The 17984-nt window shown below is 45.0% G+C and overlaps 2 protein-coding genes across 4 annotated transcripts in view; one reads left to right on the top strand and one right to left on the bottom strand.

Annotated features, from left to right (window-relative positions):
* Positions 1-6390, bottom strand: part of ncoa3 (nuclear receptor coactivator 3) — a 27693-nt gene extending 21303 nt beyond the window's left edge. For 2 of the 3 annotated variants that reach the window (XM_056605911.1, XM_056605910.1), the window contains exon 1: positions 6227-6390. The gene's annotated coding sequence lies outside the window, so the exon portion shown is untranslated. The remainder of the gene's footprint in view (positions 1-6226) is intronic. The other variant, XM_056605909.1, reaches the window with a different exon arrangement.
* On the top strand, positions 5685-16015 carry LOC130401895 (MYND-type zinc finger-containing chromatin reader ZMYND8-like). Its single transcript, XM_056605916.1, has 7 exons — positions 5685-6559; positions 7988-8133; positions 9800-10076; positions 13918-13994; positions 14445-14602; positions 14979-15200; positions 15508-16015. Exons 3-7 carry the CDS (start codon positions 10063-10065, stop codon positions 15745-15747), a joined length of 711 nt encoding a protein of 236 aa, XP_056461891.1. The 5' UTR covers positions 5685-6559; positions 7988-8133; positions 9800-10062; the 3' UTR covers positions 15748-16015.
* Positions 16016-17984: the final 1969 nt, after the last annotated feature.

The following is a 17984-nucleotide window of genomic DNA, read 5'->3' on the forward strand; positions in this document are numbered from 1 at the left end:
TTGTGGGGGTGCGCCTTTTGCATCTACCAATACCATTCATCATCAATATAGACAAAGAGTAGAAAGAAGCAGGACAGAACCCGTGTGGACCAACAATACATCCACTCCCTATCCACCACACACACTCAAGATATCCTCACACACGCACTGTAAGTCCATTACGATATCCCTTCTAAACATCATCGTTCTGACAATAATCTTGATTTGTCGGGGCTCCATATAGGTACGCGAGGAGCAGAGTGAAACCCTATTGTTTCCCCCCCTACCATCTGTGTTCTGCTATTGGAGGCGGTGGTCACACCAAGGCTAATATTATGGAAATGAGTTCATTAATCACTGGCAAAAAATGGCTTTTATCTGGCAAGCCAGAGCACCCATCTCTGCTTAGACTCTGTGCTGCTGGGTCAGATAACTAACAAACACACACAATGTGGATTGGACTCTGTAACACACACACACACACACACACACACACACACACACACACACACACACACACACACACACACACACACACACACACACACACACACACACACACTTAAAGAGAAGGGCCGTTTTACAAGAAGCAGAATGGTTGTTAGCACCGCTATACCTGTGACAGAAGAAAATCAATGCATTTAGACTGCAGCACTGCTGCCGCTTTCCTCTCCTTCTCGATCCCTCCCCCTCCCCTTCCTTCCCTCCCTCTGTTCCATACACCCCTCCCCTTTCTCCCCTCCCGTTCCCCTTCTCTCCCTCCCTCCCTCCCTCCCTCCCTCCCTCCGCCCGGGCTGGCTTGGTGGGGTAAACACAGGAAGAGACCAGGCTCTGTTCCAACAGGCCAGTGCAAGAGCTGGGCGTTCCTGCCTAGCTCCTGCACTGGGGTCAAAAGTTTACCCTGGTTTTCATTTCACCTTCCCTCAGCCAATCGGCGCGCAGCGCAGAACCTGAACTTTGACCCCTGGGCAAAGAATTCCTCTCAAAAGAGGTTCTGATGCTACCTCCAATCTCTTGGTCTCTCTTCTCTACCATCCTTGCTTCTTTTTCCAGTGCTGTCTGTTGACAGAACCTGGGTTAAGATTTCTGAAAGGTATAGCACTCCAACGGTTTCCTCAGATTGAAAACTAGCGGAACAATAACTTCCATCGGAAAATTAAACAAAGGGCAGTAACCTCTCTTAATCACTTTCGAAGAAGTCATTAAAGCTCAAGCGTTCTTTGCAGCTAAAAATAATGACGGAAGAATACGTTTGGTAAACGTCTGTTATCTCAGACGTTTTTCTCTCTTCTTTCTCGCTCTCCCTCACAAACTTTCGGAGGGGTAGTGTGTACCCTCCTCGCCACATGAGGACTGGGGTCCAGGCTAACACTATTAAGAGTGTGTTTAAATGACTTATGAGGACACGCTGGCAAAAGGGGTCACCACCAAGTGCTGAACTGACACAGGGAATGCGGCGCGTGCATGTAGCAGACAATAAAGGACTATTACAGAGACCAATCCAAATAGAAAAAAACCACGCACACACACACACAAGTCTCCACAACCCCATGCCTGGTCTTGCCTTGGTGGCACCGTATTCTGCTCCATCTGCTGGGTGTTTAAGCCGACAAAGCTAATCAGGCCCTCACCCTCTTTTATAATCAAGGCACTGTGCAACAGGATAGTAGGTGGTGATAGTAGTTGTCCTCTAGGAACTCCATGCGTGGGCCCTCAGTAGTAGTCGGCACGTTCCAGGATATGTTGATGTGAATATTGTGCTGGCTCAGGGAGTGCCAACACCAAAGTGGTTGCACTTGTTTAACGCATACACCCTTGGCAGCTACATCTCAAACTTAGTTGTAAATTCTGGCACAAAGCATTTTCTGCGTTACAAAATTGTACAGATTAAAGCGCTGAATTCATTGTGACATTCTTAACCGACAGCTCGCACGTTAAGGTTTATGGAACATGATAAGGAGTAGATCTAGTTTGTTCCATGTATTCTGACTATTAGGGTTTTATAATAATTGAGGTCAGGCTGCAAACAACTGGTTTGAGGAACGGAAAATTTAGTAAAATTTGGCAGTGCACACTTCTACGCGTGTCTCCTAGCAAAAGGTTATCCTGCGTCAGGCAAATCAGCCAGTAGTCAAACAGAGAAATTGGACTCAGTTTGACTACGATAATAGAGCAGTGCACCAAGAAGAGTGTAACAAAACACAGCACAAACGTGACAACATTTCAGTTCTGCTATTCAGGCGGAAAGAAAAAAAGCGAAAGTCTCCCATGTTTCCCTGCTATGAAAATGATGAACAATGACTAACTAGCTTCATAAACAAAATCACAGTAAAGAGTCAAATACTATAAAAAGGTGACAGAACAGTTTTCCACATAATCCAGAAACGGGAGGGGGGGGGGGGAAATATCCAACCCCAATTATCAACAGAAAGTGTTGGGAGGGAGTTGAGGGGGCATCTAAATGGGATGGGTTAACCGTTCCTGGCCAGCGTTGACATGAAGCCATTAAGCAGGTGTTGAGCAGGACCAGGGCCTCTCACATTGAAATGGAACTCTGTGTCATTCAAGACTTTGACTTTCCTCTGGACTACAGGGGTGGAGGCAAAAGGAGGGGGACAGGACACATGGGGCAGGAAAAGGGTGGGCACTTGCGTGGGAGGAAGGAGAGGAAGGGCAAAATGAAAGCAAGGTGTCCACGGAGGAGAGGAGAAGTTCATCAAGAACTTTAAACTCGCCACCGCACCCACTGATTTCCCCTCACTACTGTCCTCTACACCGGCTTCCCCCTCTCTTTCTCCCCAGCCTGGTGGGGACACACACACACACACACACACACACACACACACACACACACACACTGACCAGAAAGAGAACGGGACAGAGACACACAGACAGAAGGAAATAGCAACAGAGAGAAACAGAAATAGAAGATGAGAAAGAACGAGAGGGAGCGAAAGAGTGAGTGGGAAAGAGAGAGAGCATCTGGTAACATTTATCCACAAACTGAACTTTTTTCCACCCCGAGTCTCCACCCCTAAGAGACTTTAGAACGGAGGCCCTAAACAAAACAACAAACTTCGACTAGCGTTTTACTAGGGTAACATTTAAACTAGGACTTGGTGACTCTCCCACTATGATTGGTTCAGGTGAATCCTGTTTATGAGCATTCTTCAGCTGAGGGAGAGAAAGTTAAAGAGTTGGGGGTGGGGGGGCGAAGTTAAAGAGGAAGGGCAGAGAAAGGGGGGGCAAAGCTCTTGGCACCCCCCTCCCTAATAAACTTTTTCTCTCGGCCAATCAGCTGTGACTACAGCGAGTGAACTGTTCCAAAGACTTGCTGGTTATAAACTTGAATTGGGTGCAATGATTGCTTCAGGCTGCCCGTTTGGCTTTTTAAGAAGTGTGCGTGGCTCACATATGGCTCAACTAGCCCAGCATTTGGCCTTTACCTCAGAGTTGAAGGAGAGGGGTAGAGAGAGAGGGGTTGTTGAATGAATGAGATGCAGCTGAGATAGGAAGCTGGACTGCAATCTTGAACTGGTCACTATGGGATTGTTTGCATAGCTTCTTTCACAAGAAGGAGGGGGAAAAAAAGTTTTTGCAACTCTGCTCATCACGTAATGTTTACTTGTCTGGGCAACGTTGCTTTGAATATTTCAGAAGGTGGAAACACAACGATCCGGTTTAAGAGCCATCTTTATTTAGCTGTGGAAGACTGAAAAGTTAAACAACTTGTGTTCAACTGAACACACACAGGTCAAAATGCCTTGTGAAAGAATAAAAACTGATAAAATGAATTAGGAGAGGAGGCAGATTCTACTATATCCTGGCTTTGAAAACAGGCCATATATTATAAACTCCAAAACAACAAGAAATCCACAATTGTATTCACTACCAACGCTCTGACTTGGTCGGAGCTCAGAAACACAGAGCCAAGCATGTATCAGCCAAGAGGTAGCCCCCTTGCTTGTTTGGATGTGCTCCAACAACCACCTCCCCCTCCTGTTGCCGAACAGAAAGGTACCATGGAGTCAAATTTCAATTAGGGAAACAATCGGCTTTAACTTTCAGGTCGCTGTGTCCGTGGCTCCTGCAGCCTGGAGCTGGTGTGGTTGGTTCAAGCGCATGCCTGCGGGTGATTGGACGTTCATTTAAAGCAAAAACTCAAGAGCTGCTACTGCCTCCGCTTGTTGTGCTCAGTCTGACAAAACACTGAAGGAATGTAACCAATTCAGATAACAGCGCTGCAAATATGTCGCTTCATAAAGGCATGACAGGAGTGTGGACAGGTATTTCAGAAACATGTGACACAATGCTGCCACTTGAAACATCATCACACTTTCGGTGCTGGAGTATTCCTTAACAGCACAACTGTGTTCTTTTGGTGATCCACTCGAGATTAAATTAAATTCCCATGCTTCATCCTATTTACCACTGACTTTGGCCAACTGTCTCAACGATAATCCGGCACAGAGTAGCCTCAACAGGCAATACCACAGGCAATTCCGCTCGAGATGAAATAAAATTCCCATGCTTCATCCTATTTGCTACTGACTTGGGCCAACTGTCTCAACGATAATCCGGCACAGAGGAGCCTCAACAGGCAATACCTAGATCACCTCTGATCTTCTCACAATTTGGTATGCTGAAAGAGTTTCTCCTCTAGTCCCACGAGAAAATGTGATAAGTTAATGAATTATTGAGAGCACATAGGGACAGGCAGACAAAGAGTGAAAGCTATGCACCCAAGTCACTTCTTCACCCCATCTGCCGTCAAAGAATACCCCCAAAGATTGATTCATTGTTAATGCAGCCTGACGCGCCGTGTGAGGGAGAAAGAAAGAGAGAGATAAAGGGACAGGGGGCACCATTTGCCACAAATATGAGCAGAAAGCGTTCTTCGCACATAGGTTCCCACAGTGGTCATCTCACCACCTACAAAAATACTGCATCCGTGGGATTGCCTAATGGCATTCCGATATAACCTACTCACATACAGACATCTTTACCCAGTTGAGGAATGTGTGGTGAAGGGACAATCGCTCCCGCTTGATGCAATCTAACTTCCCCAATAACAGTTGACAGGAGGATCACAAAAGCCAAGTTCATAATAAACCTGTAAATTTTTTTTCCTCATTCGGCATGGACGATTTGTGTTTTCATGTTTCAGACATCACCACGAAGGGGTACCCGGTGGATTGGCAATGATGCACTGGGGCAAAGCGAGATACAGCACACCTAGACATCAACATTGGTTTCTGCCATGACTAACCACCGTCATTATGACTGCCCATGAGCAAGCTGCGGAGGAATCCCCGTGCTGCTGGGAAAGGTGTAGTGGAGCAAACTCGAATACTTCTTAACCATGAAAGCAGCAGGTATAGTATGACCCGGACAGCGGTGCTGCTAAATTAACTGGCAAGCTTCAAATCTACTGTTAAACACGTCGATTTTTAACAGTATCCCAGTCTCTCTCGATAGGCATTTAGACATCATGTAACATGTCACGTTACAACAGGCATGTAACATGGTACACCTCAGGCACAACATCTTAACAAATACCGATGTCCAACATAAATATAAAACACTATGATATAGGGTCCCATATGTTTTGATCAAACACAATCAACCCCCCGTGGCAAAGTAACGAAAATGAGCCGTAATGTTATACACATTGTGTACTGAAAACTTGACCATCCGAAGAACAACGTTGAGCCTATCGTGTCCTGCGAGAGTAATCCTCGACAAACCGAGAGTGCATTCACAGCTACAGTGTTACAAAGGTCGAGCCGTAAAAGTAAGAGAAGTTATTCAGCGAAATAAACGAGGATATCTTCGATTGGTTACAAAGATTACCGTATTCTACCTGTTTACATACAAAGGAGTTCACACTAGTATCGACGTACATTCATCTCCAGCGCTGAATCCACGCTATGATGCTCTTATTATCCTTTCGTAAACTTTGTATCTTAAAAACAATGATACCGAAACAACCCAAAACTAAACCGGGAGACAGGTAAGCGGAATGAGCAGAAACCTCTGGTAAGAGTTGAGAACACAGCGAACACACCACAACAGAGAGACGGTGCGACTGCTCGTTGTATCACGGTAAAACCCAGACTGCTTAGCAAAGGACTAACGCTGCAAACTGCTTCGCTAAGGGGCTAAGAGTAAATCATGTAGCGGTCAAATTGCTCGGTTTCTCGGTATTATAGAGACACCTTAATGGCTTAAATTATTGGAAACTCACCGGCCTCTGTGATTTCATTGAGTAGACCAGTCTCTCTTTTTCGCGTCTATGAACTCTCCGCCATCTTCAGCAGGACTGTTTGTTTAAATGGAAAACACTCCCAAAGCGCAAGAAGCCAGCTTGTGGAGAAGCGAGACGCCTTCTGGGTATCGTAGTTCCTCTTTCCCCGGCCCCATGTTAAGAGGAACGTCTCATTCTGAGACTAAACTACACAAACAGAAATACCCGTAGGGGAGAGGAGCAGCAGTCAAGGATATTATTGGTGGGAGGGGGGTTCTTAACGCATCAGTTTATTTATAGGCGCTCTCTATGCGACCATTCACATCACAAAAAGTAAGTAATATAAGAAGGATAATGCTAATTTGTGAAAGCTGGATAACATTTTAATAGGGACCATCATAATAGGTACAGGCTATGCTATATGAATGACCTCGTGAGGAATTGTGCTGTGGACTTAGTTTTTAAAGACCTAATTAGGCATATCAAAGCATGTTTTCCATGTTCTGCATAATAGGCTAACTATACCAACTTACTCTTACGCATTTGCGTCACATTGGCCTAGTCCAAAGTTAAGTGACTTGGTTATTTATTGCAGCAGTATCCATCAATTATGTCAGCTATTAAAATGCATGCGTCTACTCCAACACAAGTGTGTAACAACATATGTGTATTCAAGGACACATTTTATTTTGGGTGCAATATTCAATGTATGAAACTAGGTATAAAGTATTTGCAATGGCAAACTAATTGCACGACTAGCTCTATGGCCTCTCTATAACAGCTATGGAAGATGGAAGAAACTGTCTCCATGGTGATATGTAAGACACACTCGTGTAGAATTTCAACTGCTGGGGAGGGCCAACGTCGGGAGGGGGAGGGGGATGGGAGGGGACGGGACGAGTTGGGGCGGGTAGGAGGCAGTGATAATTAGACCCTCACTTGCGCTTTCCTTTCTGCACATATTTCCATAAACAATCACCTTTTTAAGGTCTATAAAATGAAAAGGGAGGCTTCCATTGAAAAACAAACTTTTTGTAAGCTTACCGTGAAAAAGTTATCCCTTACTTTTTGGAATAAAAGTCTCAACAAAGTGAGAAGAGATTAGTGAAGTTCATTGCCTCTGCCATACAATTCCCACAATGTTGACTTGACTGTTTGAGTTTGCCATTGGCAAATTATAGGCTATAATTATTTAGATTAGTAGTCCATGACATGTTACCAATGGCCTACTTATAACATGCAAATACGATACAGATTATTGTGTACACTGTGCTGTTTGCTGGATATTTTATGGGTTGTGGTCCAACTATTATCCTTCGACTCTACACCACACACGGTGCCCTTTTTACTGCATGCGATTTGTATGATTTTTTGTGAGTGAGTGTGGGGAGAGAGAGAGAGAGAGAGAGAGAGAGAGAGAGAGAGAGAGAGAGAGAGAGAGAGAGAGAGAGAGAGAGAGAGAGAGAGAGAGAGAGAGAGAGAGAGAGAGAGAGAGAGAGAGAGAGCCTCAATTACATTCCACAGAGACCTAAGCGGGGCCCATAGCCCTCTGTTTGTGCCCCTTCCCCCACAAAACACAGAGGACTGACCTCCCCCTCCCTGTCAGTGAGACACTTATCCCACCCCCATCCCCACTTAGCCTCTCCACGTTGAAAGGAGATAACAGTTTGAAAGGACAGGAGATAGCCCTATAATCATTAATGTATTCAGATGGGTTTACCTGCAAACAACTAACAGCATGCCTCCCATTGCTCCAAACAGCGTCCCTTCCCCCGCGACACGACCAAGATGACGCAAAACTGCACACAACCGCCAAGAGAAAACCGGGATAATTAAAACAGAAAATGGCTCACGTTAGTGAACCCACTTACAGATACAAGATCGGATGATAGAATACAGAACACAAAGTAAGTTTCTAGGATGCTATGATGCTGGCTCAACGTATTTGTTACACATTTCTAACATATGGTGCAATAAATACACTTTCCAAAAACGTCAATAGATCCCATGAAAATAAATATTTTAACGTGTAAAGATTGAGACATTGGCGTCGTTTACGAGTTTATTTGTGCGCAGGCCTCTCATGGTAGGCCTACTATTTGCTCTTGAGCTTCGGCTGACACGTTCTGCAATGAAAAAAAAAGATCACATGGCAGGCAGTCCACATTTTATGGTAATTTGTAGGCAAAACGCAAACAAGCCCGACATTGCCATCTACAGCATGATTCCTGAATTTACATGGCGGGGCTGTCTTCGGTATGTTGTCTCATGTTGCACACATCTATGGTGACCGAAGGACAATACTAGTCAATTGTGTAAAAGCAATTTGTTTTCTGCAAATTGCGTCATGTCTAACTGAGGCAAACTTTAAATGCAAGGGCCGACTCGTTCTCTCGCCGTGCAATTTTAGAATGAGTCAAACTGGGTAGTCTTAACTATTACCTTACTAAGGGCAAATCTATGTAGCCTCTCTCCAAAAAATGGGCCCCTTATAAATGATATACCCAGGAATTTATTACTGCACCTTATTATCAATATCAACTACACTGGAATTAAACAGTCCTATACTTTTCTGATAGATAAAAAAAAAGCATTATAAAACAGACTGTTTTATAATGCGTTCGTTATAGAGCCGTAATTAATTATACCCCCCTCTTTGCTTTAGTCCCTGTTGAAGTCAACTGCACCACTAATATTATGGCACAAGGGGTCGCTTCTTTACTGAAGCCTATAGGCACTAATATAAGTAGGTTAATGTTAATGTTTCTAGATCGCTCACCCCACAGGACAGTGCACCTAATTTAATCAACTAATACAATATTTATTTGATTCCTGAATTATTTGTTCAGTTAATTCAAGACTACATTCCTGCAGTGTCCTGGTCTAGTACCTATATGTAGATATAACAAAGTCAAAGAGATAGACAAGCATCAGACTTTAACTTGTATTCAATGATGTTGCGTACAATAGGGTAAAAGGAATTGGCTACTAAACATTCCGTTTAGGCTTCTTCAGCCTTCAGAGTGGAAATCAATAAAACCAAAAAACCAAACATTACATGAGCAACCATTTTTCTTCAGATCTATAGGTAATAACTTCCAGATAAATCATAGGATTATACAATTTAGGAAATGAGACCAGAATCTGTAGGTTATTAATTCAGTGCAAAATATGAAGTCAGATAGATTGCGAAATTAGAAGATTATAGGTTTAATTTATTGTCCATAACCTAAAATATGATCCTGGCATGTTAACTATTTAGGCTTCTCCCTGGCTCTAAGTAAATACAGCCTCTTGGAGCCTACTTGCCCTGGGCCTGTATTTGTATAACAGGTTTTTCTTACTTCCTGTCAGGGACAGTTTAACATTTGGGTGTGATCTAGTGAGACAAAGGTTTCTATGAGCGTGTAGGCCTCAGCCCTGTCCATATACACACATGTTATACTTGTCCTTGAAGAAAAGATGGGTTACATAACATACCAGTTAAAGAATTAATAACAGCTGTGGGATTTGTTCTTAGCAGCAAGTTAATTTGTGTGCTCGCTGTGTGCTTTTATTGCTCTTTTGATTCAGGCCCTGATCCTCTCGTGCCTCTCACAGCGCTTCAGACTGCCGACGTGCTAAACAATAGCGAGGCAGCCAGGAAGTGCAGTGGCCAATCAGCTGCCCCCTTACATTTCCCTTTGCAACAGTGGCCACTCCTGGCAGGCCTTTTATGAGTGCAGTAGATCAGACAGCTCTGAGAGCCGAGGCTGTGCTCTGAGCAGGGTGAGGGCTGACAAGGCTGTCCTCCATGTTTAAATAAGCATTGATATATCACACAGAGTTTGTTAGCCATGCATCCACAGAGGTAAGCATGATTTTCCTTATTCTACTACTCTGTTGATGTGGCACCAGCCAGTGTATGAGATTCATGTCCCTGAGTCATGCAGGTTCGTCTTGACATACAGGGGAGAGGGAGGCTGTCTGCCTGGCACCTCACACACAGAGTGCAGCCCGGAAGGAGAACAGAGCACAGCAGTCATGAGACAAGATGACTTCCCGGACACAGAGGAGGAGATTTAATGGATGACAATTATTGACCTGAGGAAGACAGTTTCCTCTGGGGGACTTGTGGATAGGATTGTGGCTTGAGAAGCAAGAGATCCAGGCTGCCTGACCTGGCCTCTCAAAATGGCAGGCTTTGCTGAGGAGTTCTTCAGCAGCAGGAGGAGAGAGTGGGGAGCTGATATTTGGGGAGGGAAGCAGCGCTGCTATTAACTTATGGTAAACTGACAACACAGCAAGAACTGGGCTGGAGCATAGATAGGCGGTCAGATGTGTGGCTTCTTTTGGGGAGAGGCTTGCCCTTTTTTTTCCCCTCCATGTTTTTCTGCATCACAGTTCTCACTGTCACATCCCTTTTTGACTACCTAAAGAAAACCATGAGACCCGTATTGGGAAGGCATAGTCCTGGGAACTCCAGAGACGACTGATCCCTAAAGTCAATGGAGGGTGCTTGTGTTCTAATCCAGTCTATTGATTCCGGGGTTATAGAGAAGTTGAATGGGCCCAATGGTGTCCTCGATGGCAGTTCTGTGTGCAGTAGCCATTTGAGCAAGCTTCCCCTTTTTGTCCCTCATGCTTGAAGAATTCTGGGTAATGGTATGCGAGAGAGTGGAGAACGATAAGGAAAATGAAGGAAATGGAGTACAGGCTTTCTCCCCCACAGTAGAAGGAACACTAGCTGGGACCTTGGACTAGGTGAGGCTGAACACGTGACACATTGACCTTGACATATCGACCAACCCGTCCAGGAAGTCGACATTGTCATGAATCCCTGCCCCATGTCTTTTTTGTGGATCCTGATTGGGCCATCGCCTGTTGACATATAAACTATCTTAGCCTAGATCAGGGGACTGCTGGCCTGGATATAACAGCTGCCATTGAATTTTGTCTCACCGCGGTCCGACAACATCCTGCATTTATTTCAACCTTTTCAGAGCCGGGGGCTTTTTTGTGAATGGGGAGTTTTGGTAATGCCTCTAATCCTTCCATTCCCCGCCGGCGTGAGGACTTACGTCGGGCCACTTAGATCAACGTTCGTCTGTCACAGAGTCCTTATTATAGCTGGTCCTCATGGTTAAATTATTCAACGATGAACCAGCCTGCCCCACGTTTCCTGGTGACCACCATGGCCCTTGGCTGTCCTTCTGTCTGAACAGAAGGACAGCCTTCTTGTTTAAATAAGAGTTGTGTTTACAGAAGAGGTATCTTCAGTTTGGACATTGACTTTGTGATCTTTCTGCCAATTACAAGATATATTTTGTTTGTATTAGCAAATGGGTACACCTGACTATATATCCTGACATTGTGTGAATCAGTCTGAAATAATTGTTATCCATGAAACAATGAATTTGATACACAAAATGACACTTTACAGAGTTTGTGTTAGTCGTATTTAAGATGTTGTTTGATGTAACAATCTCCAGTAGATACATCTAGCTCATGAGGGCATTTGGAAGGCACTGGGAAAGGATCGTTGGCAGCCTGTGTGTTTTGGACTAGTAAGGGCCTCTGACATTTTCCCTTCTGTCTCATTGTTAAGGCCATCACTGCTTTTCATCAGGCTGGTCCTTTGGTGTATGGGCTGCCTACAGCAGTCTACTGAAGCGCACGCTTCTACTGCCTGTAGTGTGCACAGCAGGCAGAGAGAGAGAGCGAGAGGGAGAGAGAAAGGGAGACGGAGAGAAAGAGTGTCTTCAAAATGGACGCCTCACATACACACACACATTCGCACACAGCCACCCACACTGTCTTAGAGCACAGCCAGCGAGGGAATCCGATATGCACTGTGTCAAGGCTGTGGAACAGGATCCTCCATATTTGATAAAAGACCCAGCAGCCACTGTGGTCCATATGGGTTGTAGGGCAGCGAGGGACTTGGATATTTCAGGGTTGTTTTAGCGTTGACTGAGGAGCAGTGCTCTCTGCATTGCAGCATTGTGGCTGAGGAGAGAGTGGGGAGCAGAGAGCCTGTGTGGCACACTGAGCCCGTCGCCCAATCAGGTACCTCCGTGTGGTGCTCAAACCAATCGGCATCTCAGAGCTGAGGTTAAAGATTGACAATCGCAGCAGAGAGCAGCAAGGAGAGAAGGCCCCTCTGGGAAACCAGGACCTAACGTTTGCCTCATTCTTCAACGGCCTGAATAATCATAACCGCTAATAATACTGCTAGTAACAATAAGAGAGACTAATGACACAGGCGGAAGAATCTGTGTGTGAGTAAAGATTTAAAAGGTAGGCTGTTATTTCCTACATTTAACTATGGATGCTGATGTCACTTGTGGGTGTGGAGATCGAAATTTTATTTGCCTATGATTCATTAAGTGTGTCTTTGAATGTTTTTTCTTCCCTGGGGAAGGGACTCTGTTTATGTTGTTGTCATTTTGCCTTATTCTATTACCCTGGTGTTAATCACATGAGGATGTTGCTGAGGAAGATGTTTTGGCACACACAGGACAGACAGGTCTATGGGTGGAGAGGAGGCCGTAAAAACAGTTCCCTGTTCTCCCTGTTTGTCTCCGCAGAGCTAATCTTCCACACACCTATCATTTTCTCTCCTCAGTGATGGAGGGATGAGAGGAGGAGGAGGAGGGGGACGAAAGGCAGACAAACAAACAGAGTAAAGGCAGTGCAGTTTCGAATCCGCTGCTCTTTGTGTTTTTTTCCTAGGTTAATGTGCATGCATGACATTCTCAATCTGCACATTCAAACCTAGGGGGGCTATCTTGACTCCCCTCAATTCCAAAGCCACATGTGGAGAGAGGAAGGAGCAGCGGGAGTCAGGGAAAGGGGCTTCGACAGTAACAGGATTGACACTAGGGCACCTGGAAACCTAGGCGATTCATGTTGAGCTGATGCAGGGCAATATTTGTGTGGAAGGTTTCGGTAAACATTTCCTGGAATGGCACATTGTGGCGATCCGGGCTCTGAATGTGTAATAGAATACAAGATATGACCGCAGCTTGATCACATGACTATGAGGAGTCTGTTGTTCTCCTATGGATGTTGTTTTGGTTTTTTGCCTTTAATCGGCCACACGCGGTGAAATGGTGTATCATATGTGTCACCTGTTACATTGGCAGGACAAATGCGTTTGTGGAACATGGTCAAAGATGGATATGTATTTTCCAATACACTGATTATGTGGTTGTATACATTGAATGACTAGCTATCAAAATGCTTTTGGTGATTAGATCTTAATGGGTGTTTATTTGTAGCTTTCTACAAAATGATAAAGCTAAATGTAAACACAGAGGTTTAACAGACAAAATTATGGATGTATTATCCATCTTTGGTTGAAGAGTGGTAGCAGTCAGACCAACTGATTTAGTAGATGTTGGGGGTTTCTGCCTCCTTGGCTTCTGACCTTTGACCTTAGCCCTCGCCTTCTGAACAAATATATATGTTTGTATTAATTTCTTATTTTCTTACATAACATATATAGTGTTTATTATATTTTATAATAACCACAATAACTATAATCACTGTATTTAGATTGTATTATCATTGTAATTGTTTTTAATAACAATAATTCTAATAATAATGATAGTGTTGCTCTATAAAGCTCTATATAGTAAGTCCTAGTGGCGGATGGAGGTTTGACGATGCCTCTCTCCTCTCTCCTCTCTCTTCCTCTTTTGTGCTAGTGTGTCTGAGGAGGAGGAGGAGGGGAAGAATGAGACAGACACTGTAGAGGGAATGGAGATCTCAACACGATCCAAAGGTAAGAGGACACCATGTACGTAGGACTGCTTTTAGAGTGCACAGTGGGGCTATTTTTGAACATGACGACATGGGGGAGACGCTGCCGTGATCATGTCGAGCGACAGTGTGCTTTGGTTCTGGCTTCATGGCAGCATGGACTACATGTTGTGTTTTGTGTGTGCTTGTGTGTGTGCCTGCAGCAGAAGAAAGATGGAGGTTCCGGCTTTCACAGCTGCTTGTTTTTTAGCATTTTGCTTTGCCTATATATATACCCATATATATCGCCTCTGTTGCCATGGTTACTGCTCACAACCATCTACATACACCATCAGTACACACACACACACAAAGAAGCTGTTGGGCTCGGGGTATTGGTCTGACGACGAGTCACGCATTATTCACGTGAATTATGATTACTGTCATCCATCATCTGGCTTCCACATTGATACAACCTTTTGCCCACTGTCAGCAGTTTCAGACGTGGGGTCTGGGCTGGAGCGGGTTGCCCAGAAACGCAAGGTGCCAAGCCCCTCCCAGTCGTCCAATGGCCACTCGTCGGCGGAGACGACCCCGAGTCCCTCCAAGAAGAAGAGGAAACCCGGGCCGTTGGGCGGGAACAAAGACCAGGTAGCGCCTCTGCCCAACACTCTTTCAGTACTTTATATGCCATCGTGGTCAGGGGTCTCGATGCTAAACTGTAAATGGCAATGTATCGACTAACTAACAATACAAGGATACGCATAGTGACAGTTAATGGATTCTCCTATGATTTGCACTTTTATAAAGAATAATTAAAATCACATTTATCTGTTGAGGAACTTATACAGATATCAGAGTAAGAGCGAGCAGTCGTTATGCCCGTCCTTAGCTGTCTCATGTGCGGGTTAACAAATCGTTGTTTTTTTTGTGTTATAACAACCGTTTCTGTGAATGTCCCGGACGCTGGCCGCGGACCCTCCCAAACCCTCTGCCTCGTCTCTCTTGTGCTCCCCCACCTCTCCAGTCAGAGCTGAGACACGGCCCCTTCTATTACGCCAAGCAGCCGGCGCTCAACACGGACCCCGTGGACACGGCCCCGCAGGACGGCAGGAACGACTTCTACTGCTGGCTGTGCCACCGCGAGGGCCAGGTGCTCTGCTGCGAGCTCTGCCCCCGGGTGTACCACGCCAAGTGCCTCAAACTGCCCGCCGAGCCCGAGGGAGACTGGTTCTGTCCCGAGTGTGAGGTACTACTCGCCATGGGGGAATAGATAACCGCTCAACCCCGTTTAGGAATGCCCTATTGTCTCATCCTGAGGTTCATTTGATGAAGCTGAAATGTATTTTGGGATAATTGGTGCTTTTAATGTGTGAATACAGCTTATGGATAGTTCCTCAAATGGATCGAAACACTGTGGTCTCGAGGGGCACTGAACACAGCTAACAATTGTAATGATAGTCAAGCAATTACTGAATCGAAAACTGCTTCTTAAGTGAGAGTTTGTAACTTTCTTCTTCTTCTAACCCTTTCGTCTTCATTTTTCTGTGTTCCAGAAAATAACAGTTGCAGAGTGTATAGAGACCCAGAGCAAAGCCATGACGATGCTCACCATAGACCAGCTATCGTTCCTGCTAAAGTTTGCCCTGCAGAAGATGAAGCAGCCAGGTGTAAGTACCCTCCTCAGCTCCCCTGGGGAGACGGACAGCCATGGGTTGAGCCGACACTCTCAGGCTACTCGCGCTTTGTATTTAATTTTTGCTGTCCCGATTGTCCATCGAAAGTTACCGCATTAATGGTCTGTGGCTTGTCATGTGGACAAGCGATTCTGAGTACGCTTTCGCAAACACACATCCAAGGGTGTCATGTGTTTTTAGTTTTTGGGTTTTGCTGTCCTGTATTTCTTTTGTGCATGTTATATTGGAACATTGATTTGCATGTAGGCTATAATAAACCTTTGATAACACCACTTAACCAACCACCACTATGGCCTCCCTGTAAACACGTCGCTATAAGCTGCGATGCAACAGACAAGGTGTTGGTTGGTGGTGGTATACAGCTGCCCCTCTCACTCTCTTTCAGGACCACCCCCGCTTGTCATCTCACCCCCCCCATGCAGCTTCCACGCAGAGAAAGACTTTTAATTGGGTAATCCATCACACCACTAACAAGACCCCATCCTTATTCCTGCCTCTGCTTGTCTCTCTCTATTCCTCTCTCTCTCTGTCTGTCTCTCTTTTTCTCTGTCACTCTGTCTCTCTCTTCTGCTCCAAGCAGCTTTTCCTAGAGCTGCATGATGGTAGTATGTTTATGTGGTTAGCTGTTACTGGTTTAAGTTTAAGGCTGTTGTCTCCTGTTGAGGTTAAACATCATAGTTGTTTTCGCTTTCTACTGCCGGCTACAGACCGAACCCTTCCAGAAACCTGTCTCTCTGGAACAGCACCCAGATTATGCTGAGTATATTTTTCACGCGATGGATCTTTGCACACTAGAGAAGGTAAAACACGAGTCTTATGCTTCTAGCGGTTTTAAAAGATACTATATTTATTGACCCACAAATACATTTCCAATCAGGCCTTTTCTTCTTCTTTGTACTTAAGAACATAAAAAAGAAGATGTATGGATGTACAGAGGCCTTCTTGGCAGATGCCAAATGGATTTTACACAACTGCATAATATACAATGGAGGTAAGATACTTTTTTTTGCTTTTTTGTTGATGATTTCATTATTCTTTTTGATTAACACGATCTATCTCCATTCTCTAGGCAATCACAAACTCACAGCAACGGCTAAAGTAATAGTCAAAATCTGTGAACACGAAGTAAGCATTTATATATATATATATAATCAGGTGAATAATGGGACTGAAGATGCCATCTTAATACTGAGTGAATCCTTTCATTATTTACTTGCAGATGAACGAGATTGAAGTTTGTCCTGAGTGCTATTTGTCAGCATGCCAAAAGAGGGACAATTGGTTCTGTGAGCCGTGTGTAAGTCCACACACTTTTTTTAGTTTTCCTCAAAGTACTACCTGAGCTTCATTATTTATTCATACTCTCACCTATTCTTTGTTTGCAGAGTAACCCCCATCCTCTTGTCTGGGCTAAACTGAAAGGATTTCCGTTTTGGCCTGCCAAAGCTTTACGAGACAAAGACGGACAGGTGGATGCACGCTTTTTCGGACAACACGACAGGTACCATCCTCATGCTTTGGTTTGCCTTTGCCTTTTGCCTTTATACATATTTAAATTGTATGTTTTGGGCTGTTAAACACAAGGCCTTTTACTTTGAAACCTTTTCCTCTAGGGCGTGGGTCCCTTTGAACAATTGCTACCTCATGTCCAAAGAGATTCCCTTTTCTGTGAAAAAGACCAAGAGCATCTTCAACAGTGCCATGCAAGAGATGGAGGTCTACGTGGAGAACATGAGGAAGAAGATCAGTGTTTTCAACTACGCCCCTTTCAGGACACCATACACCCCCGACAACAACTTCCAGATGCTGCTGGATCCTTCCAACCCGTCGTCCACCTCGGTCAAACCCGAGAAACAGGAGAAGATCAAGATGAACTTCGACATGACCATGTCTCCCAAGGTTCCCCTGGTCAGGAGCCTAGGGTCCGGCCCGGGTATGGCTGGAGGCACAACGGCCCGGAGGGTCTCCGTCAGTGACCTGCCGCGCTCCCCCATGAGCACCAACTCCTCCGCCCACACGTGTTCCGACGGGGAGCAGGAGTCGGCAGACAAGCCCCCGACCAAAGGCCCGAGCCACCAGTATAGCACTGGGGAGGAGTCCATGGACTGCACAGGTATCTCCTAATGTGTATGTTGGAACTAGTTCAGGAACTTGGGATCCAGCTGATACCCCTTTTACATAATGATTTAGAATATTATGTATCGATTTTTTTATAGCATCTTCGGCATGCACGCAACCCACTCCCATAAGCTCTTCCTCAGACACCTCCAAACCTTTCCGTTCTCCAGCTACCGGCCCGCCGGTGGTTGCAAAGCAGGAGAAACCTCTCCCCACAG

Source organism: Gadus chalcogrammus, chromosome 13 (genome assembly GCF_026213295.1).
Source record: "Gadus chalcogrammus isolate NIFS_2021 chromosome 13, NIFS_Gcha_1.0, whole genome shotgun sequence".
In the NCBI taxonomy this organism is placed as follows: Eukaryota; Metazoa; Chordata; class Actinopteri; order Gadiformes; family Gadidae; genus Gadus; species Gadus chalcogrammus.

Coding starts and splice junctions, on each gene's coding strand:
- LOC130401895 (XM_056605916.1), top strand. Junction 13,995..14,444: donor GATCTCAACACGATCCAAAG/GTAAGAGGACAC, acceptor GCCCACTGTCAG/CAGTTTCAGACGTGGGGTCT. Junction 14,603..14,978: donor TGGGCGGGAACAAAGACCAG/GTAGCGCCTCTG, acceptor CCACCTCTCCAG/TCAGAGCTGAGACACGGCCC.